At 40.2% G+C, this 18,546-nt stretch overlaps 1 protein-coding gene across 2 annotated transcripts in view; it reads right to left on the bottom strand.

Annotated features, from left to right (window-relative positions):
• Positions 1-15,118, bottom strand: part of GRIK1 (glutamate ionotropic receptor kainate type subunit 1) — a 128,398-nt gene extending 113,280 nt beyond the window's left edge. For both annotated transcript variants that reach the window (XM_013955318.2, XM_013955319.2), the window contains exon 1: positions 15,064-15,118. In XM_013955318.2, the coding sequence (XP_013810772.1) occupies positions 15,064-15,091 (28 nt within the window). In that variant the 5' untranslated portion in view covers positions 15,092-15,118. The remainder of the gene's footprint in view (positions 1-15,063) is intronic.
• Positions 15,119-18,546: the final 3,428 nt, after the last annotated feature.

The raw sequence follows: 18,546 nt of genomic DNA, 5'->3' as shown, positions 1-18,546 counted from the left end.
ATATTGTGAACAGTTTATGAACCAATAAAAGCTGTTAGTTTTATATATAAAAACCTGCAGTTAATTTTTGCTATCTATTGCTATCTTTGTGTGTTTTCTCTGCCTTCAGCTGCTTAGAAACATTGTAGTTACTTGATTTTTGTTCCAGAAGCCCATTAGGGCTAATTGTGAATTCTGGTCAGATTTCAAATGATTTTTGTGAGGAAATTGTTCCATTTAGAACAGGAAATTAAATATTTGCTGAAAGAAAGAGTGACTATTTCTACTCTAGTAGTCACAGCAAACACCTAGGCAGTGCAAAGCTGGTGAATTTGGCATGTGTCTCTGAAATGCCATCTAAAGGCCATCCTAGCTAAATGTGTGCCAGTGGGGAAAAAAAATCATGACAGAGATTTTAATGGATGATAGCAAGTGGACAAAGACAGAAGATAGAAAAACACTCAGGGTGTCCAGCAGCGCAAAGACTATGTCACTCATAAGGATGGCAAGGCTCAGTTGTCCAAGACAGATGGAGTAGGGCCCCCACCTTGGGTCTTCCCCCTTCCTTGTAAATGCTCTAACTAATGCCAATTTTGTGAAAGTCCCACAAAGAGATTTTGTCAAGAACTTCCGACACAGAATGTTTATCACTGCCCCAAAATTATGACCAGTTCAGCACTGAAGGGTGATTCAAGAAATTGCAAGATTTGGACTTCTTGGAGATGATTCATTGTACCATGGCTGTTCCCAACTCTTTTACTCCTTTGATAAGTCTTTTGTGTTTGGTTTTGGGTTTTTTTTTGTTTTTTTTGATAGTAAGGAAAGAATATTTCATGTCAGGCCAAATTTGCAACCTTAGATGGAGCCAGGTGACAAGGCCTCCCACCCTATCTCTGGGCCGACCATGTTCAGTGCTTTGTGGCTGTGACTCTGCTGCTCACCTGGAAATGCCCATTTCCTCTGTCTACCTACATGGAGATACCATCTGCATCTATTTCAGAGTGGCAGGGCTTTACTGGTAACTGAATCAGGAAACTGAAATATGAAGTTAATTTTTCCTTCCCTGCAATGTGGAGCCACCAAAGTCACTGTAATTGAAAAACTTGGCAGAGCTACAGGAGAAAAATGAAAGGTGATTTAAAAAAATGTAAATGTACATTCTTAATCATTCAGATCAGTGAGTATGCAGATAGTGAGTTACTAAGGTAGCAAGCAGATGCTTCCTAAGAAACACTGAAGGGTTGATATATTCCTTAGACAAAGTAACGCAGCGTTCATTCAGATGTGGAAAACGTTCTTTGGCAAAATCATCTCGTATTTTCTGACAGCTCCCCTTCACTGAGATCTGCAAACTACTCATAATGACTGAGAACCAGGTTTATGGACCAGCTTCTGAAAATAAGAATTTTGTTTCCTATTAAACTCCATTCTGAAATTTGGCTCCTGTCATTGCTTTCCATTTGGGCTATTTTTTATTTTTCCAGAAAAGTTTGCAACTACCATGAATTTCAATGCAAATGTCATGCTAATGATAAAGAGGACATAATATATATATATATACAAGCTTGCATAATGGAACATACCATAAATATACCATGTGTTTTCTAAGACAAGTTATCATAGGGCAGGATTTAGTGGATGAATTCTAACTGTAATCTCTGTCTGAGATATTTGGGGTGGGACTTTGCTAACATTTTTCACCATGTCTTCCATTTGGTACTTCTATGGAATGCCAGACAGGAGAAACTACTGGGAAACAGTTCTGAAATCAATAAAAAATGTGTGAAATAAGTAGAAATTCCATCCAGAAAGGAAAGGGAAATAATGTTTTATTCAAACATATCAAAAATCATTTTCAAGCACAGGCCACACTTTCTGCAAAGTTAAAGTTCCAGAAGACTAGTACTGACTGAGAACACAAATGGGAAAGATGTATGGGAATATATAAATATGGTGAGGGTTCCAGTTCCTACTGCAACATTGCCTATTCTTGTGAGCAAGATAATAATGTTCCTTTGTGGTCCTGAAGCACAACTGCCATCTCTGGAAAAGATGAAGGAAATAAATAGGACTTCAGTACGAGTTGATTGACGGATAATGTCTTTAGGCTTTTTGATGGCTATGAATGGGTCTCTGCCACTAATGAAGGTAAAACTGACAACCCCACAGAGGTGACATTGCCATACAAGACTGTCACTGGGGAAAAGAGCTCTCATCCTAGAATGTCCCAAAGTCAGCTTGTTAACTGGAAATTAATGCTCTTCTTTTAGCTGTTATGATTTTATTCTGGACAGAAAATGAGAAAAAGAAAAGAGTTCTGCTAGGCATATGTGAACCCTGTGCTTTGAAATTCAGTTTTTCACAAATTCAATTTGGATCTGATTTTGCACACGTTCACCTAAAGGCAGAATGAGTTCTGAGTGCCCAAAGAAAGCAGGAGCTGCCTCTTGGTACTGCAATGAGATGAAGCACCATAACAAACAGTGTGTCGCGAAACACATGTTGACAAACAAAACTATAAAGAGCTTAAAAACAGCAATATTGAAATAATCCCAAAACAGCATGTGGCAATCTCACTGAGCAACTCATGAACCATTATACTTAGTCACGTCCTGTTGACTGATGTAGTGGCCAGATACTTCCTCCCATTTTGACAAGTGAAGAGAGTAAAGCTGCACGAGCCTGGCTTCTTCCCCTAGGAGTGGGTGCAATTATAGCTGCAGAAGATAAGATGAGGCAGAGGCAATAGTCTGGCAGGTTTCCCTCACAAAAATTATAGCTGCCTACTTCTTGTATGCTTTCTATGACATCTCCTTCTCACTGCAACTTCCCTCCTTTGAGTCTGTTTCTAGCCTAACTGCCCATCAGGGATGTCTTTGGCAGCCTGGCTCCTACATCAGACTTTCATTCAAGGGGCGCTGCATGACTTGCTGAGGGAAGGAAAGATGTAGCCAGGCATAGGACCTTTTGCTTCCTAGGCATTCAGTTTAACTCTGCCTGCAATCTGGGATATGGGCTGGCATCCTTGACTGGGGGTAGGGAAATTATAGAGGTATTAGCTGGCATCCTAGTGGATGGACATGGTGACAAAGAACATTCAGAAGTCTGAGGCACCTGATTCTTTTTCTTGTCTCAGTTTTCAGTGGTAAGGTCTGCACTCTGCTCTCCCAGTTTCCTGAGCCTACAGCAGAGTCTGTGGGCATGTAGCATTGCCCATTGCAAGAGAAGAGTTAGGGATCACTTAAGCCAACTGGGCATACGTAAGTCCATGAGATCAGACAGGATCCATCTGAAGACACTGAGGGAGCTGGGCAATGTTATTGCAAGGCCACCGCATATCAACAAGCTGGTGGCCAACAGTCTGGGGAACAGCTCTGCAGAAATGGACCTGGGGGTCCTGGAGCTGAACATGAGTCAGCAGTGTGCCCTTGCAGTGAAGCAGGACAACAGCATCCTGGGCTGTATTAGCAAGAGTGCAGCCAGTGGTTCGAGGAAGGTGATCCTTCCCTGCTACTTAGTGCTGGTGAGGCCACATCTGGAGTGCTGTGTCTAGTCCCGGGCTCCCCAGTACAAGAGAGACATGGACATATTGCAGTGAGTCCAGAGGAGGGCCACCGATGTGGCTGGGGGGCTTGAATGCACGGCATACAAGGGAAGACTGAGCAACTTGGGTTTGTTCAGCCTTAAGAAGAGAAGGTTAAGGAGAGGGATCGTCTTACTGTCTTCAGCCACCTAATGGGAAGGTGCAGAGAAGATGGAGCTAGTCTCTTCTCAGAGGTGCACAGTGCCTCAGACAAGAGGCAGCAGAAACAAGCTAGAACACAGGAAATTCCAGCTTAATATAAGGCAAAAAAAAATTTTTCACTATGAGGACGGTCAAATGTGAAACAAGTCAGAGGGACTGTAGAGTTTCCATCCTTACAGATATTCAAAACTCGACTCGACCTCAGCAACCTGATCTAACTGAGCTTGCTCTGAGCTGGAAGTTGGACTAGAGACCTTTGGAGGACCCTTTAAGGGTCTCTGGACCTTATTCTGGAGGTGTCCCCCCCTCCCACCCAGAATAGCCCAGTTTATTCTGTGATTCTGTCCTGCCTACTTCTGATCAAAAGGGGGGAAACAACAAAAATAAACTCTTTCCCTTTCTCCCCTCGACACTGTCCCTAATGGAAAAATAGTTGGTTGAAAATATGTGGGGAGACATTCTTCAGCCTTCTAGGCCTATGTTTTTACCCTGGCAGATAGTCTCTACAGCCATAAGATCCTTGTAGCAGGCATACACATCTTTCTGGAATGAGGTTGCTGCCCTATTTTCTGAGTAGTCTTAGCACATTGTGTGGTGGTGCTAGCATTCTGCTGTGAGGCAAGGAAGGGGTAAGGGTTTTAACAGTGTGGTTTTATTCCTGTGACTTCAGCCTTCCCCTGAAAAGGTCATGAAAGCATCCATAAAATATTTTATTTTTGCAAATACCCTAAAGCTGTCACTTAATCTGTGCCTGCTTTTCACTGCCTGACAGGGCAGCTGTTGTAGTTATGGGAAAAACACATTGAGGAAAACTGTGGAATATTAACAAACAGTAAAATCCTAGTAACAAAAATTGAAGGAAATTGAAGCTTTTTCTGTTCTAGCAATAGTACAGACTCTGTATTATATAATTACAGTGAAACTGAGTAGTGCTGTTTTACATTAATGTCTAAATACATGACAATAATGACATTCTGCTGAGCATTTTCCATTTTAACTGATTCCATTGTTTTGTTTTGTTTTTTTCAGGAATGTTGCTCTAATCCCCCTTTATCAGAGAGGGGTTCCTACTTTAAAAATAAGGTATTCTTTTATTCTGATACCTCTGGCCGCTTTCCACATGCTCTTCAAACACACAGAGACAGTCCCCTCCCTGAGGAGTTAGCAATCTACTAAACACCAGTAGACTATCAGTAGTTTACCAGTATGAATGATAGCAATAAAATAAAATCTCACCACTAAATCGATTTTACCCTTGACTAATAAAATAATGGTAGGACATTTTATAGTTATTGGAACCCATCAGTGGTGACAAGTGCAACATGCAACAGGGACCAAGCTTTGTGAGAGGGTCTCTGCACCAGAATATGGACATATCCCAAAAGCATGGAAAGGACATTTCAGGCAAAGCTGGGAAGAGGGCTGAAATAGGAGGGTAAAGTCTCATCCACTTTTAAAGTACATATGACCAATGTCAAGTTCGTGTAAGCCGCCTGAAGAGAATGAAATGCTGTGTCACTCCAGAGACTGTGCCACACAAAAAAATGTGTGACTGATCACACTAGCATCTCTTCATCCTCTCCATAGAGGCTCATGCTTTTATAGACATAGGGATCAATTGAACGCTAGTAAATTTGACTGCATATTCTGTAGTTACTAGTCCATGTTCTGCTTTCACAGACAGGAGGAGAAAGTAGAAAAGGAGTTATCCTGGGGTCTATTGGCAAATACTGGATTAAACATGCTCCATCTGCCTTTACTGAGTAGTGCTCATAAAAAACCAAAGCAGGCATCTCTTCAGTTTACTGCTGTAATACACATGAAAAAAAGTTTGCCTCGTGAATCTGAGAGTTAGTTTCATGTATTGTGAAGAAAAAGAAAAGACTTTCAAAATTTAATGGTGGAATCTTGGAATAATTAGTGAATGTCACATCATGCCAAACACTGTATGGGTGTGTGAACCAAAATATGGTGTTTAAGGCTACAGTGTTAGTTGCATTTAGTGGGAGTTGCCTCTTTCACACAATGTGGCAGATAAGGATTTTCTCTGTGAGTCTGTGCTTCCAGACAGTAGATAATCTTGTGTGTGTAAGATTCAAGAAGGTCAAAAGCTGATTTAACAGCCTTATCTTTCTGGAAAGGAAACCTCATTCTCAAAGGTATAATATAAGCACTCATGTAGATAATGAGCTGCTGAACCTTTCCTGAGTAAGCATGAGTTTGATCCTGCCTAGCCTTGCAAGAGCTGAAAACCCCTTCCAGCTACTGGGGTTTTGGTAGACCTACAATCAGTTGAGCCCTAGTTGCAGCTTTGACATGATATATCATGAGGTATTACTTTGCATTAGGTAGCAAGGTTTTATGGGTCTGAAGCAGTCTCTCAGGTATGTTTGAGCAGTGACAATGTTCCTCTAACACCCTATATATTTATCAGGTTAGCTGTTTCCCTTCTCTGGGTTTCATTGCATGGCCCTCCTCTTCCCTCCTCTAAGCATCTTCAGAGTCAAGTCCTCTGGAGGACAGAGGAAAGAGGAAGCCAAGTTCTCTCATGAATTTAATAGCTATCTTTAAGTAACATTACGGATGCCTCTCCCCTACTCTTAACGCCATCATCTTGGTGAAGGTGAGTGTAGTCTTTACTTTTACCAGTGGTTCCTTTCAGATGTCTCATCCTTTGATCCACTTCTTGCTCTCCGTCAGTCTTCCTTCCATCCCACCACTTCCTTTTCAGCTCCTAGGAAGTTAATCCCTGGCTCTGTGGCTGTTTCTTATGTTTAGTTTCCCTTGCTGCTCTCACTCATTTCTGTCAGTGTTATAGTCAATGTTTCCAAGACAAGCTGTTTTGTTACCTCTGTGCAACAGCTTATGTTTCTCAACCCCACTTTTGTTCATTCTCCACAAGGAGTATTCTCACTTCTGCTCTCCCACACTGTGCCGGTATTCACTTTCTTTTCCAACATTTTCCTTCCTAAATCACTTTATTCCCTCATTCAGTTCATCCCAACTAATACTTCCCAGTACTTTGAGTCTCACATTTTCCCCCACTGTTTCTCCTGCATAAAACCACTTTTTTTCTACTAAAAAGTGCAAATCTTTTCCCCAAAAGTAGCAATAATTGCCATGACCTTTCCTGCCCAGTCCCTATTCAACTACTTTAGTCCTCGTCCCAGTTTCCAACTCATGTCATCCTTCTGCTATCTCCCTTTTCCCCTCCTATGTTGCTTTTGATTTTGTTTTCATCTCCTCCCTTTCACTTTCCCCCTTCAGCTACTTTTTCCCCTTAAGTTTCTGTTCCTCAGCCAGTGCAAACATTCTTATATTTTCCAAATAACTTAGTGCCTGTTTCAGTCCAACCTCTCTCCTCCCCTTGGTCAGGTGAACTCGCTAGTTTGTTCTTCTCTACCAGTTCTTTCTTTCCTATTACAGATATTTATCGCAGTACCCAAAAGTGGTAGGATGCCATCATCTTGTCCCTTACTGATTAAGGCATAGAAATGTGGGACTTGATCATTATTAATGTTTATCTCATCTTTCAGACTTTTGCTCCTCTATCTCTTATGACCTCCCTGCTGTATGGCTTCTATGCAGACAGCTGAAAGTTGGCTGTTTCTGGTTAAGATAAGCATTTCCGGAAATTTTGAATTCTCTGGGAAACAGGCTCTTCTGGAAATGCTGACTTAAAACAGGGCTAGCAGTGGGAAATTATCAACAAGAGACCTATAGGAAACTGTTTGTCCAAGACACTGTGCCTCCCGTTCCCATGCAATTTTGAGTGCTTGAGCAAGCAGTGGCCCTTGCTGCCCATTCCCACCTACACACTGCCCCATTCCCAGCACAGGTGGGTGTGCAGCCCCATGGCGAATTAGGGAACAGATCCCACTAAAAAAATAACCATTTCTTCACTCTGAGATCCTTTTTGGACAAATCAGTTCCCCTTCTGGTTCACCATGGAGCCACGCAGACAGCAGTGCTGGAACACTGAAGGGTTGGCCTGGGGGCAGCAGCAGGTGCCAGTGGGTGAAGAGGGCAGAAACGACTGAGATTAGCTTCAGCACTGCCTACCAGCACATGTGAAGCCACAGCCCAACACAGAAAGCAGAACTGCAGTAATCACTTGAGAAGTTGTTTTGTTCCATGCATCCATCAGTAATTGGCTCTCACTTACCCAGTAGCATGTTTGACTTTCCTAGGTGATAAGGAAGCAAATGCATTGATTTGGTCTCCCATTAAAACTAACTGATTGCTGCTCAGTAAAGAAATCTCTTAGGTCAACTAGTAGACACCTGGGATGGGAATATGCAGCCTGGACAGCGTTGTGGTTAAATATCTGCTCCCATCACACTATTCCTTCTGATGTTGTGCTAAAATGAGCTGGTATAAGCTGGTTATCAGAAGCTAAACAAGTACATTTGCAATCTCTACCAATGTTGTCCTCAACCACCTTTTTTCATGCTTAATTGTCTCAGACTTTCACACAGAGATACAAAGATTTTCTAAAAGAAACACTGTGCCAAGACTGCTAGCACTGAGAGATTTCAAAGATGATATTGGTTTCCTTGTTTTCACCAATACCTTGATTATTTTTTTTAGGATAACCTTTATTAAAGATAAATTGAAAATTACTGCAGCATCACTCACTATTCCCATGCTACACTTAAGGATATGTTGGTAGTTTTAGATCTTGTGTCAAGGGGCTTGTGTTAGATCTTGAAAATATGACCACAGCTGGAATCAGAAATCATTCTTGTTCAATATTATTTTCAAAATCAACTATAGATTTATATGCTAACCTAAAAATGGATTTATATATTTTAAGGAGAACAAAGACAATCTATGATAATCTAGTCTGGACTCTTGAATTAAACAAACTGTAGGATGTCAAGGGGGCATAATTTCAGCTATTGATGTAGACTGCTAGATTCTAATTTAACCACAACTTAGTCAATATCAGACATAAGTCCCTTGCTTACAAAGTTATTAAAATTTTAATAAAACCAAGGAAATGCTAGGACAAAAATATATTAAGATGGCATAAAAGCTCTACATACATATCAGTATTTTAAGGACAGACTAGATGTTAACTAGAATGTCTTAATTGAACATTTCCAAATATGAATATTTTTAGATTCTTTTAGAATACACTTTCAATTCCACATAAAGTAGGCTTCAAATGCCTAGTACTGATAGAAGTATAAATGCCTGTAAAGTTGTTCTTATATGTTACCTATACATATAAATGTTACTGGTACACATATGTAAGTTTTTCTTATATGATCACATGCTGACATGCTGATCACTTATATGATCTTATATCACATGATATTTGTTCGTACATGTTACTGATACTGATACATGAGATCTGATACAGATCTCAGCTCTGTATAACTTTGTTGAGTGTATGCAATGTCATCTATACACTTTCACTGACTGATACAGAGCGAGCTCAAGGAGACAAGCTTATTTAGAAAACCAATGTTACATATAAAAATAAGTTAAAGGAAAATTTTCAGGTTTGTTGGGTTTGAGTGCCATGGTTTGGATTTTTTTTTCTGCTTTCTTTTTACTGTCCATCTATCAAAGCAAGAAATTGTTATGAGTTAACATTCCTATCTGCTTCCTATCTAAATATAAGCCACCATTTTGTAGAATCTGCAAACAGTCATTTACAGCCATGAGGTACACACGAGTAACCGGAACCTGCTTTTTTTCCTTTTCAAGTTGATATAGCCTTCAACAAAATATCCTAGAAATATGTCTAGAAATTTGTTAAAAATTGCACAGTGCCTCATACGATGGGGAGTTATTCTCTCTGGGAGGGAGTAGGCATCTCTACCACCACTGACCTTACTCCCCAGGTTCAGGAGAAGGAGAGCAGTTTTATTTCCAGCTAGGATGCCCTCCTGTGAGAGACGCATCCCATTTGGCCTTTCCCCTTTGTTGCCTGCCTCTCCTTTTTCCAAGCCCACCCCAGGGGGCTCTGGAGGTCCCCGCCGAGTCCGAAGGCAGCCCACCCCGGCACCTCCAGAGCTTGTCTCCTGCGCCTGGCACATGCGGAGGGCACCTGACCAGTTTGGGGGCGAGATTCGATTTTGCTGGAGGCGGTTATGCTGCTACTCTACTGGTACTCTTGTGCTGAAAGTGGCATTTAGCAGATTGCTAACGAGAGATTAAAAAGATACAGCCATGCTGGGTGGGAGCCAAGGGCAGGCCCTCCTGCTATCTTGTCTCCAAAAGTGGCAGACCATGGATATTTAGGAAACAGTGTGAGTATCAGGGAGGCATATAATAAATTCTACCCTGAATACTCAGTATCTGGGTGTCATTAGCTCACTCAATTCCACAGCCAGAGGTGGCATCTTGGCATTTAATAGGCTTCACTGGATTATTTTACCAGGATTTTTCCGATGCTTTTTTGAACCCATGAAAAACTATCAGCTTCCTTGGTGCCCTGTGGCGGGGAGTTTCACAGCTTAAGTACGTCACGCGAGGAACCACTTCATGTTGGGGTTATGAACTTGACCTTGGCTAGTTTCTTTTCATACCCCTTAATCCTTGTATTCAGAAAGGCAGTGAATAGTCGTTTCTGATTCACCATCTCCACTGCACTGATGATTTCCTAGACCTCTGTCTCAGTGTTACCATCTTTTCCTGCAGGCTCTATACACTTTCTTGTCATGCTTCAAGCCATTTTTCTTGCCCTTGTCCGAATCTCCCCTATTCCTGAAAACACAAGCAATGCTTTCACAAATAACAGGCTGTCAAACTCTTAGATATGCCTCTCAATTAGTATGTGCATGCATTTTGCACATGCTGGGATCAAATGACCTTTGTAAATGTGGCTTGCCAATACCATTTCTTGTGCATTTCTAGCACTGCTCTCTGAACGCTATTTGTCTTTTTAATCCTATTCTCAAGGGTTACCCACTTGGTGAGCTCCAATCAAACAAATACTCAGTTGAGTCTGATCTCAGTGTGGCAAACATGCAGAATACAAACAAAAAACACCAGCAGTGATACAAAATTTTAAACTCTTACTTGAGATAAGTACTATATATATATATGTATATATAGTCTGTGCTTTTCGTTTTCTTGAATCTAATTTCCTTCAATGAAGAGTACGACTAATGTCAGAAATAGAGAGGAACATTCTCAATAAATTGCTTCTGCAGTTATCAAATGTCTTTGGATACATTACAGCATTTAATCACTCACAAAAGCTGGGTTTTGCCTCATATGTTTCTGCATCCTTTAATCATGGAGGAATTAACTGTCAAATCCTATTTTGTTTTTTTTTTTTAATTGCATTCATTCCATGTACCAAAACTAGGAATGACAGAATAGTTTTTTTCTCTTTTGATGAGGTTGCCCACAGTTCTCCACCCTAAATGAAACTTAAATTTCATTCAGATTGGATAAAGAGGATTGCTGCCCTCTTCCCTTCATCCCCGCATATCCTGTCTTCCCATATTCTGTGCTTCTTTTCAAAGAACTGCCATTAAAGGGAACTTTTGCCTCCTTTCAGCCCCTTTTTAAGTAAATAAGGTTGCTGCAGGAGTTTTATGAATATATTTATATATGTATGTTTGTAAAACTAGGCAACTTTTTCAGGGACAGCTTCAGTAGCATTTTCCTCTGAAATGATCTTCTGTTGTGCATTACCAGATAATGCAACATTAGTTTGTTCAGGCTCATGGTTTATCTGAAAATCATTTTCCAGTAAACTTATGTACACCATCTGGCTAAACATCCTGTTAGGAATCAGCAGCAGAAAGGAGAAGGAAGTAGTCTATTCCCCCAAACCGTTGCTAAGCAGCTCCAAGAGTAACAACCAAATCATTTATTCATTCTGCACGAACCTGTGTCCGGCAAGATTTTCGTCCCCATCTGAGGCGTGGATGTGCACTCACAGCTGCCAAATATTTGTATTCCCCTTTGTATTCCCCTCCCCTCCGATTATCAAGCCGTCATACTCATTTTCCTTTTTTCCTAGTGATTGATGGAAAGTGATTGATGAAAAGTGATTATTTTTCATTAGTGTTCATGAGTGCCGTTATCACAAAAGAGGCCCTGTGCCTGTGACAGCACGAGGTTCGTGTTGCTTGAAACTGCTCCACCGTACTCCAAACACAAGGATTTGTAAGCCACAAAGATGCACAGAGCAGAGAGAAGTGGTGGTGAAGCGAGGAGGCCATCTGGGAGCCTAGAAATTGCTTCCCACCCAGCCTTGTCCAAACTCCAAGCTCATATAGTTCAAAAATACCGACCCAGGCTGCCAGCTCCTGTGTCACGCGGTCGGCGCTGGGGTCGGCGACAAACCTCTGCCTGCTGTCAGCATTGCGAGGGTGAAGGCAAGCGCCTTTAAAAGCATTTAAAAGCATGTCCTTTAAAATGCTTTCATAGTATAACTAAGAAAATTAGCCGTACTTTAAAATGTACTAGCTAGCTCAGTTTGGCTGCATGGGCTTTAAATAGGACCTCGTTGCTGGTGGGGCAGGATAAGTTGTCTTTAAAAACAGCCAGTCTCAGGTTGCTCCTAAAATGAGACATGGTCCCTGGGACCAAATTTCAGGCTCCTGCCCTACAGTCTGGGTGACTGCCTCTAAACTGCTCGTTCCCACATGTTCAGAGCACCTTACCATCTGCTTCATCGCAGGCAAGTTTACTAGCGAATACATGTGGGCAGCTTCCTATTTGAACTAATTCTGCCAAGATCTCACTCATTAATCTCTGGAGTGCTGCAGGTGCATTTATTAATATAAGAGCCCCGTGTTAAAATGGTATGATCCTTTCTGACATATTAAGCCATTTTTAATTTGCTCTCATCATCTCCAGCCTCTCTAGTAGACATTAGATAACTCTAAACAAGCTACAGTGATTTAGGTAGAAAGCAAGTGAGTTATTAATCTTATGCAAATGCCGGTTTAATTTTCAGGGATCTTGGCACCCTTGTAAGTGCTGGAAGTCATGGACTATAAAGAGAAAGGCAATTTCCTGTTTGTTTAATTGATCTTCTGTAACTTTTCTCCTGGCTGGTAAAGCTAGGTAATGGGATTTGCAATATAAAATCATTATTAGAAGTGCCAGCATGACATTTGATTAATCCAGTCTATTTAGGTTTAATAATACATACTTGACTTAGGTTCTAGAAGAAAAATTGCCTGCTATTTCCCCACCTGCTTTCCAAATATATTTATAAATATACCTAGCATTATGATACAGGGACATATTTCTTCATGCATTATTATCAGTAAATGATAACTCCCCCAAATGTATGTTTCATCAGCAATAGTATGTTTCTGTAAGATTTGCACCAACAGGAAAACTTTGGTCTATGCAATGTCCAAATATTCCTTTAAACAACCAATGCCTTTTTCACTTATACACAAGTTGAAAAGGTCAGTTCTGGCCACTTCTTTACTGGCAGATTTCCAAGAGAAATCCGGAACATGGAGATGACTCAGGAATTGACAGTGTTCTGAATCAGCATTGAATCAATTTTCTGTAATGCTAGTTTTTGGATAAGACATACAATAACAGTACTTCTGACTATTCACGGTAAATAAAGGCCACTTGTCACTTGTCTTAAGTGAAGGAGTACTACATCCGAGACCCTGGCCAACTTCAGTTCATGTAAGATGTGTTCTTTCCACCCACATATTCCTATCTCATTTCTATAAGATACAGCAGCTTTTCCCTCTTTCTGGCCTAAGCTGCTATTAAAGACTCTTGTATATTATGACGCGTATTGCTTTAATACAGCAGTGAACAAAGGTATTTCTTCTTAGAAAGTGCTCTGGAGTGAAAACAACATTTTTAAAGTAAGGTACAAACACTGCAAATGATGCAGAAGTACTTTAAGATTCGGGTTACTTCATGGAAATCTTTTTTTTTTTTTAATTGTACTAAAGAAATTATTCTATTCCTGGTTTCGTTTCATTTGACGATAATTGCTGTAACTTCTATTTCCATCACAGTAATATTTAGTGCAATCATATCCATTTAATGTGATCATTTATGTTCCACCACAGTGATCAAAATAGGCAGCCTACTACTTCATGTTACCATTCATTACACCTTACTAAATCAGGCACCCAAATAAAAGTAATTGTTGTAAACACATGTGAAATGTACATTTCAGGCTACAAAGTGTTATAAAAAGGCTTATATACTATAGTATCTTCAAATTAAAAATCAGCACCTTATGTTTTGTTTGCACTCGCTCTGTGCTTCATAACTTGACTTTGGTTTGTAAGTCAAAACTCTATGGAAAACATAATACTAGTGAGCTTTAAAAAAATAAATTGTTATTCCATAATAGGTTGCATTTAAATGCTTCTAGCTATGTATCTTTGGGGGCTAGGACTGCCTGCAAAGACAAAGACAAAACAAAGCAAAACAAATCCTGTGATGACTAATCTAAAACCAAACATCTTTGAAACAAGCAAACAAAAAAATTAGTCTGGAGCATTTTCAAGCGCTTTTAAAATAAAAGCAAAAAGCCTCCCTGGAAACCTGGGATCTAACTGGTGGAAGAGAGGTGTTCGTTTATTTGCTTTTTAATGGGAGGCATACCAGCATGAGCTAGAGCAGCCAAGAGGTGCTCCTGCCAGGATCTCGTGGAGATGCTGCAGCAGGATGCGCAAGAGGCACGGTCGGACTCTGCCTGTGGGAGCAGAGAGGGGATTTGACCCAGCATGTTGCCCCAGTTGCAAGCTTAGGAGAGCCTGGGGAGGGCACTTGCCCTCCTCGTTTGTGAATAGGGTTGTAATCTATGAATCTACCCCGATTTTGGAAATACTAAAATGAACAATTTTCAAACCTTTTCTGTCAAAAATATTGACTTGAACATACCAATAATTTTGACTTTTCTGAAACCTTGTTTTTCAATGAATAAATGATTCATCCTCCCTTTTCTTCCTCCTGACAATCTTGTCTTTTGTTTGTAGTTCTTCTAAAATGAACCTCTGATTCTGTTTTATGCAATCAGTAGCCAGATGGTGTCTGGACAAGAAGCAGCCTGATTTACCTCTGAGTGATACTAAACTTCCACAGCTGCCACTGAAAGGGAGCTTTCCCTTTTGCATGAAGAGCAGTTTTTAGGGTTCACAGTAAAGTGGCAGAATCACTGTGGATTAGGGGTGAGGTAGAAATTTATTTTCTTATTTAACTGTGTTTCCAAGGAAAATGAAATCATTGGATGCATCTGTTAAGCTCTATCCTCTAGAGAGATTAAAATATTGGTGCCATTGTACTAGATAGGTGTTTGTGAGACTTCACCAGGAATAGAGTACACAACCCTGGTCACCCATTTTTCAAAAAGATGTGCAGAGATGGCTTACCGGGATGGTCAGGAGACGGAAAATGCATCTTCTGAGCAGAGAATGGATAGTAGGGCTTGATTATACAGCAAAATAAAGGCTGCAAAGGAATAAGGCTTCTCTTCGAAAACAGAGTTTTGGTGGCATGGAAGGGTCTAAAAAGCAAAGAGGGAAGAGCTGAAGGATTCAGCCAGCACAAGGACAAGCAGATATAAATTGGGAACGAATAAATCAAAGATGGCAATTAGAGTGAGGTTCTGGAGTAGCCTGCCTTGCTGACAGTCTCTCTCTTATTCACAAATTAAAAGACAAGTTCTTACAGAATGGAAGAAAAAAAACCTCTCTTTTCCCTCATTTCCAAAAAAATATATATATATATTGGTAGGAATAGGGGAGAGGGAGGGGGAGAGCAGAAAGAACAAACTACTCAAAATTCTTAGCCACTCTTCGGAGGAAGAGAAACAGTGTTTATACGTTCTCATCATTCAGTTGAAAATGACAGGCAATGATTTCCAGGCTCTTCCCTCTCCTTTTGGTGACTGTTTAAAAATTGTTTGTGTTGGTTTGGGGATATTTTGTTATACAGAGAATAGGTATATTTGACAAGACTTAAATATGAATTGCTGCTGTGCTGCATGAAATATCTGATAGCATACACATTTCTAAACAGTGCTTTGCTGTGATGCCTCTGCTTGCTTCTCCTAAGCTTTTGGCTTTCTAGTTTGCTTATCATTATTATACCTTGTCTTCTCTAATGCATTCAATGGTTTGTAAATGCAACTTTCATTCTGCAGTTAACAGTGTTGTGGATTATAATAATTTTTCCCTCCAGTCATGCTCCATTATCTTTCTGCAGAGTTTTCTCTTTTATACAGAGAAATAGGTATCACACATTCTATTTTGCAGTATAACCCTATAGAAGGTGAATCTTAAAGCATCTTGCTAATGAGCTTACTTTGTGCGCTTCACAAAGAGACAAGAATAAAGCCATTTCCTTTTTCTACATCCTACCTTTCTGGAAAACAGTACTGTCAAATTACTGCACCTATAATATCTCTGAAATTCCACTCTATTAAATTCATTTTACCAGTTTAATAGTTCTCATTAGTAAATGTTGTACTCAATCATTGAATTTATTTTGATTCTCTAAAATGGCTCTTGGTAGCTCTGCACTTCATTACTTGAGTTGAAATTGGGATGCAAGATTTTTTAAAGATTTTTCTTGGAAACTGAGGCATTTAATCTTATTCTGAGAAAGTAAATATTGGTTAATTAAAGTTTCAGCCTGCAAAAAGATTAGAGACATTTAATTAGTCTAAATTATATATCACGCTGCAGTGTAGTAAATTAGATTAGACAAGCTTGACGCTTCAAAATTACATTAATGACTGCATACCTTTTATTAATATTGTAATCTTTAATCTTAGATCCCTAAAGATAGTGATAATTCTCTAACCCAATAATAACTTTAACATTATTATTTAAAACTATAATAACTTCTAAATTTTAGATTTAGCTTAAGATACTAGAAGCAGCAATACATCAGCAAAAGACAAAATACGTATAGTTCAGAATACAAGATTTCATTTAAACTTTTGAACTAATAAAATACCTGTTCTGCATTAATGGTTAACTGGACCAGCTGCAGAGCTTTCCTTTTTGATTTACCTTTAAAAAAGCTGTTTTGTTCAAATTTTGCAGCGGTAACAAACGAACAGAGAAAGTAAAACAAGACTTCAGCCACAGATGTTGCCCAGGTGATTGCAGACCCTGGGATCGGCATGGCTGTCATTCTGATAGGGAGATTTCTTTATTCATGCCCAGAAAGGCTGGAGCTGAACTAGCACGAGGACCACATACGAGATGGCACATATGAGAGTACCAGTTGTTAGTTACTTTTTACAGACCAAGTCCAGTAAGGGCTGGGTAAATCAGAGATCTTCATTTTTGCTCTTTGCTTAATTGCCAGGTTTTGAAGAGAGGTGTCAATGTTCCAGTGCGCTGCATCCCAGAGCCATCCTCCCTGAACCACTCGCTTTCACAGGGATAGACCAAATTTCCACCTCTGACAGACGAGTGCCTTTGGGAAGCAAGATCTTATTTTCAGAATTTCATTCCAATTCTGACACTGGTAGATACTATATTTCGTTAGCATAGTGTTGTAGTGATACAGGATCAGTGGCTCAACCTAGCTCATCGGAGCACATGGGCTGGAGCATCTGTGCCAGGCTCCAGAAGGCTGTGTCTGTAGAGGAGCTAAATAGCTCAGGGCATTCGATTCAGATCAAGAGCCTCCAGTTCAGCGACTCAAGTCCAGTCCATGCTGAGCATGCTTAAAAGTTGTTACCGTTGTTACAGCTGATGGCTGACCATCTTCACGTACCCTTGAAAGCCCGACTCCAAGCTGTAGCACTGACTGGCTTAATCTTCTTAATCCTGAAGACTAAGCCAGCCCAGAGGCGCGCTGGGGAGACTGCATCAATATCGTGGGATGGGGCTGCTCAGGAGAGTTGTGTCTCCAAGGCTAAACTGTGGTATCTCTCACTGGCACTGAGTTCCCCCTGAAAGCAATAGCTTTAGCTTTGCCTTAATATATTATCTCACCTTAGAGGTTCAATTTGTAAGGATTTTTTTTTTCTGGTTTCCCAAAGTGAATTTCCTCATCTTTGTATTTTAATCCACTTCGTCTAGGCACTATGTATAAGAAGAAAGTCCCCTGCACTGCACACACAGCTCGGTGAGGGAATGGCAAAGGAGGGTGTGGGACTGGGAAAACTCAAGAAGAGAAGGAAATGTTTTGTGGTTTGTGTGACAGAAATTTTAGTACAAGAGGAATGAGAGGAAGAGGGGGAGAAATCCATTTTTCTAAGTCAGAGCCAAACCAAAGCACTGAAATATTTAAAAGCAAAATCAAAACAAAGATGTAAATGTTTCCGTCATTCGGACTTGTACATTTTCATCCCTCACTTGCAATTTTTTCACTTTGCTGTACAGTAGAACCATGGAAAATTCCAAACTTTTTCTGTCAGAATTAGCTACTGGAAAAAAAAAAGGTCTGGACAAGGTCCAGCAAAGAAGCTCTGAAGTCTTCCTGCAAAGAGAGGATGTGTGGCTTCAAGAAGATACCACACAGCAGCAGACAGCATAAAACATCCTATTCATGGCACATTATGTAATGACCTCTTTAATGCTGTGGAACACAAAAACATTTAATGCTCAGTTGTTTTATGATATCTCTTCAAGTTCCTCAGGGGAATTATGTCTTTATATTGTGTGGCTGTTTATTGCTGTCTTTACACGTCATTTTAATACTAAACTTCTCAGTCAAAATCAGAATTAGCCCTATCCTTTAATGATTTACTTCATAATGTTAGTTCCCCAATAGGGCTGATTGCTTGTTAAAATTAAACTGAAGATTGAATGCATCCATAGGAGACAAAATCAGAATTCCTTCCATCTCACAGAATTCACAGACAACAGTCAATAGGTAATTTGGAACTGAAA

Source organism: Apteryx mantelli, chromosome 1, assembly GCF_036417845.1.
Source record: "Apteryx mantelli isolate bAptMan1 chromosome 1, bAptMan1.hap1, whole genome shotgun sequence".
In the NCBI taxonomy this organism is placed as follows: Eukaryota; Metazoa; Chordata; class Aves; order Apterygiformes; family Apterygidae; genus Apteryx; species Apteryx mantelli.
This window is presented reverse-complemented; position numbering and strand designations above follow the sequence as displayed.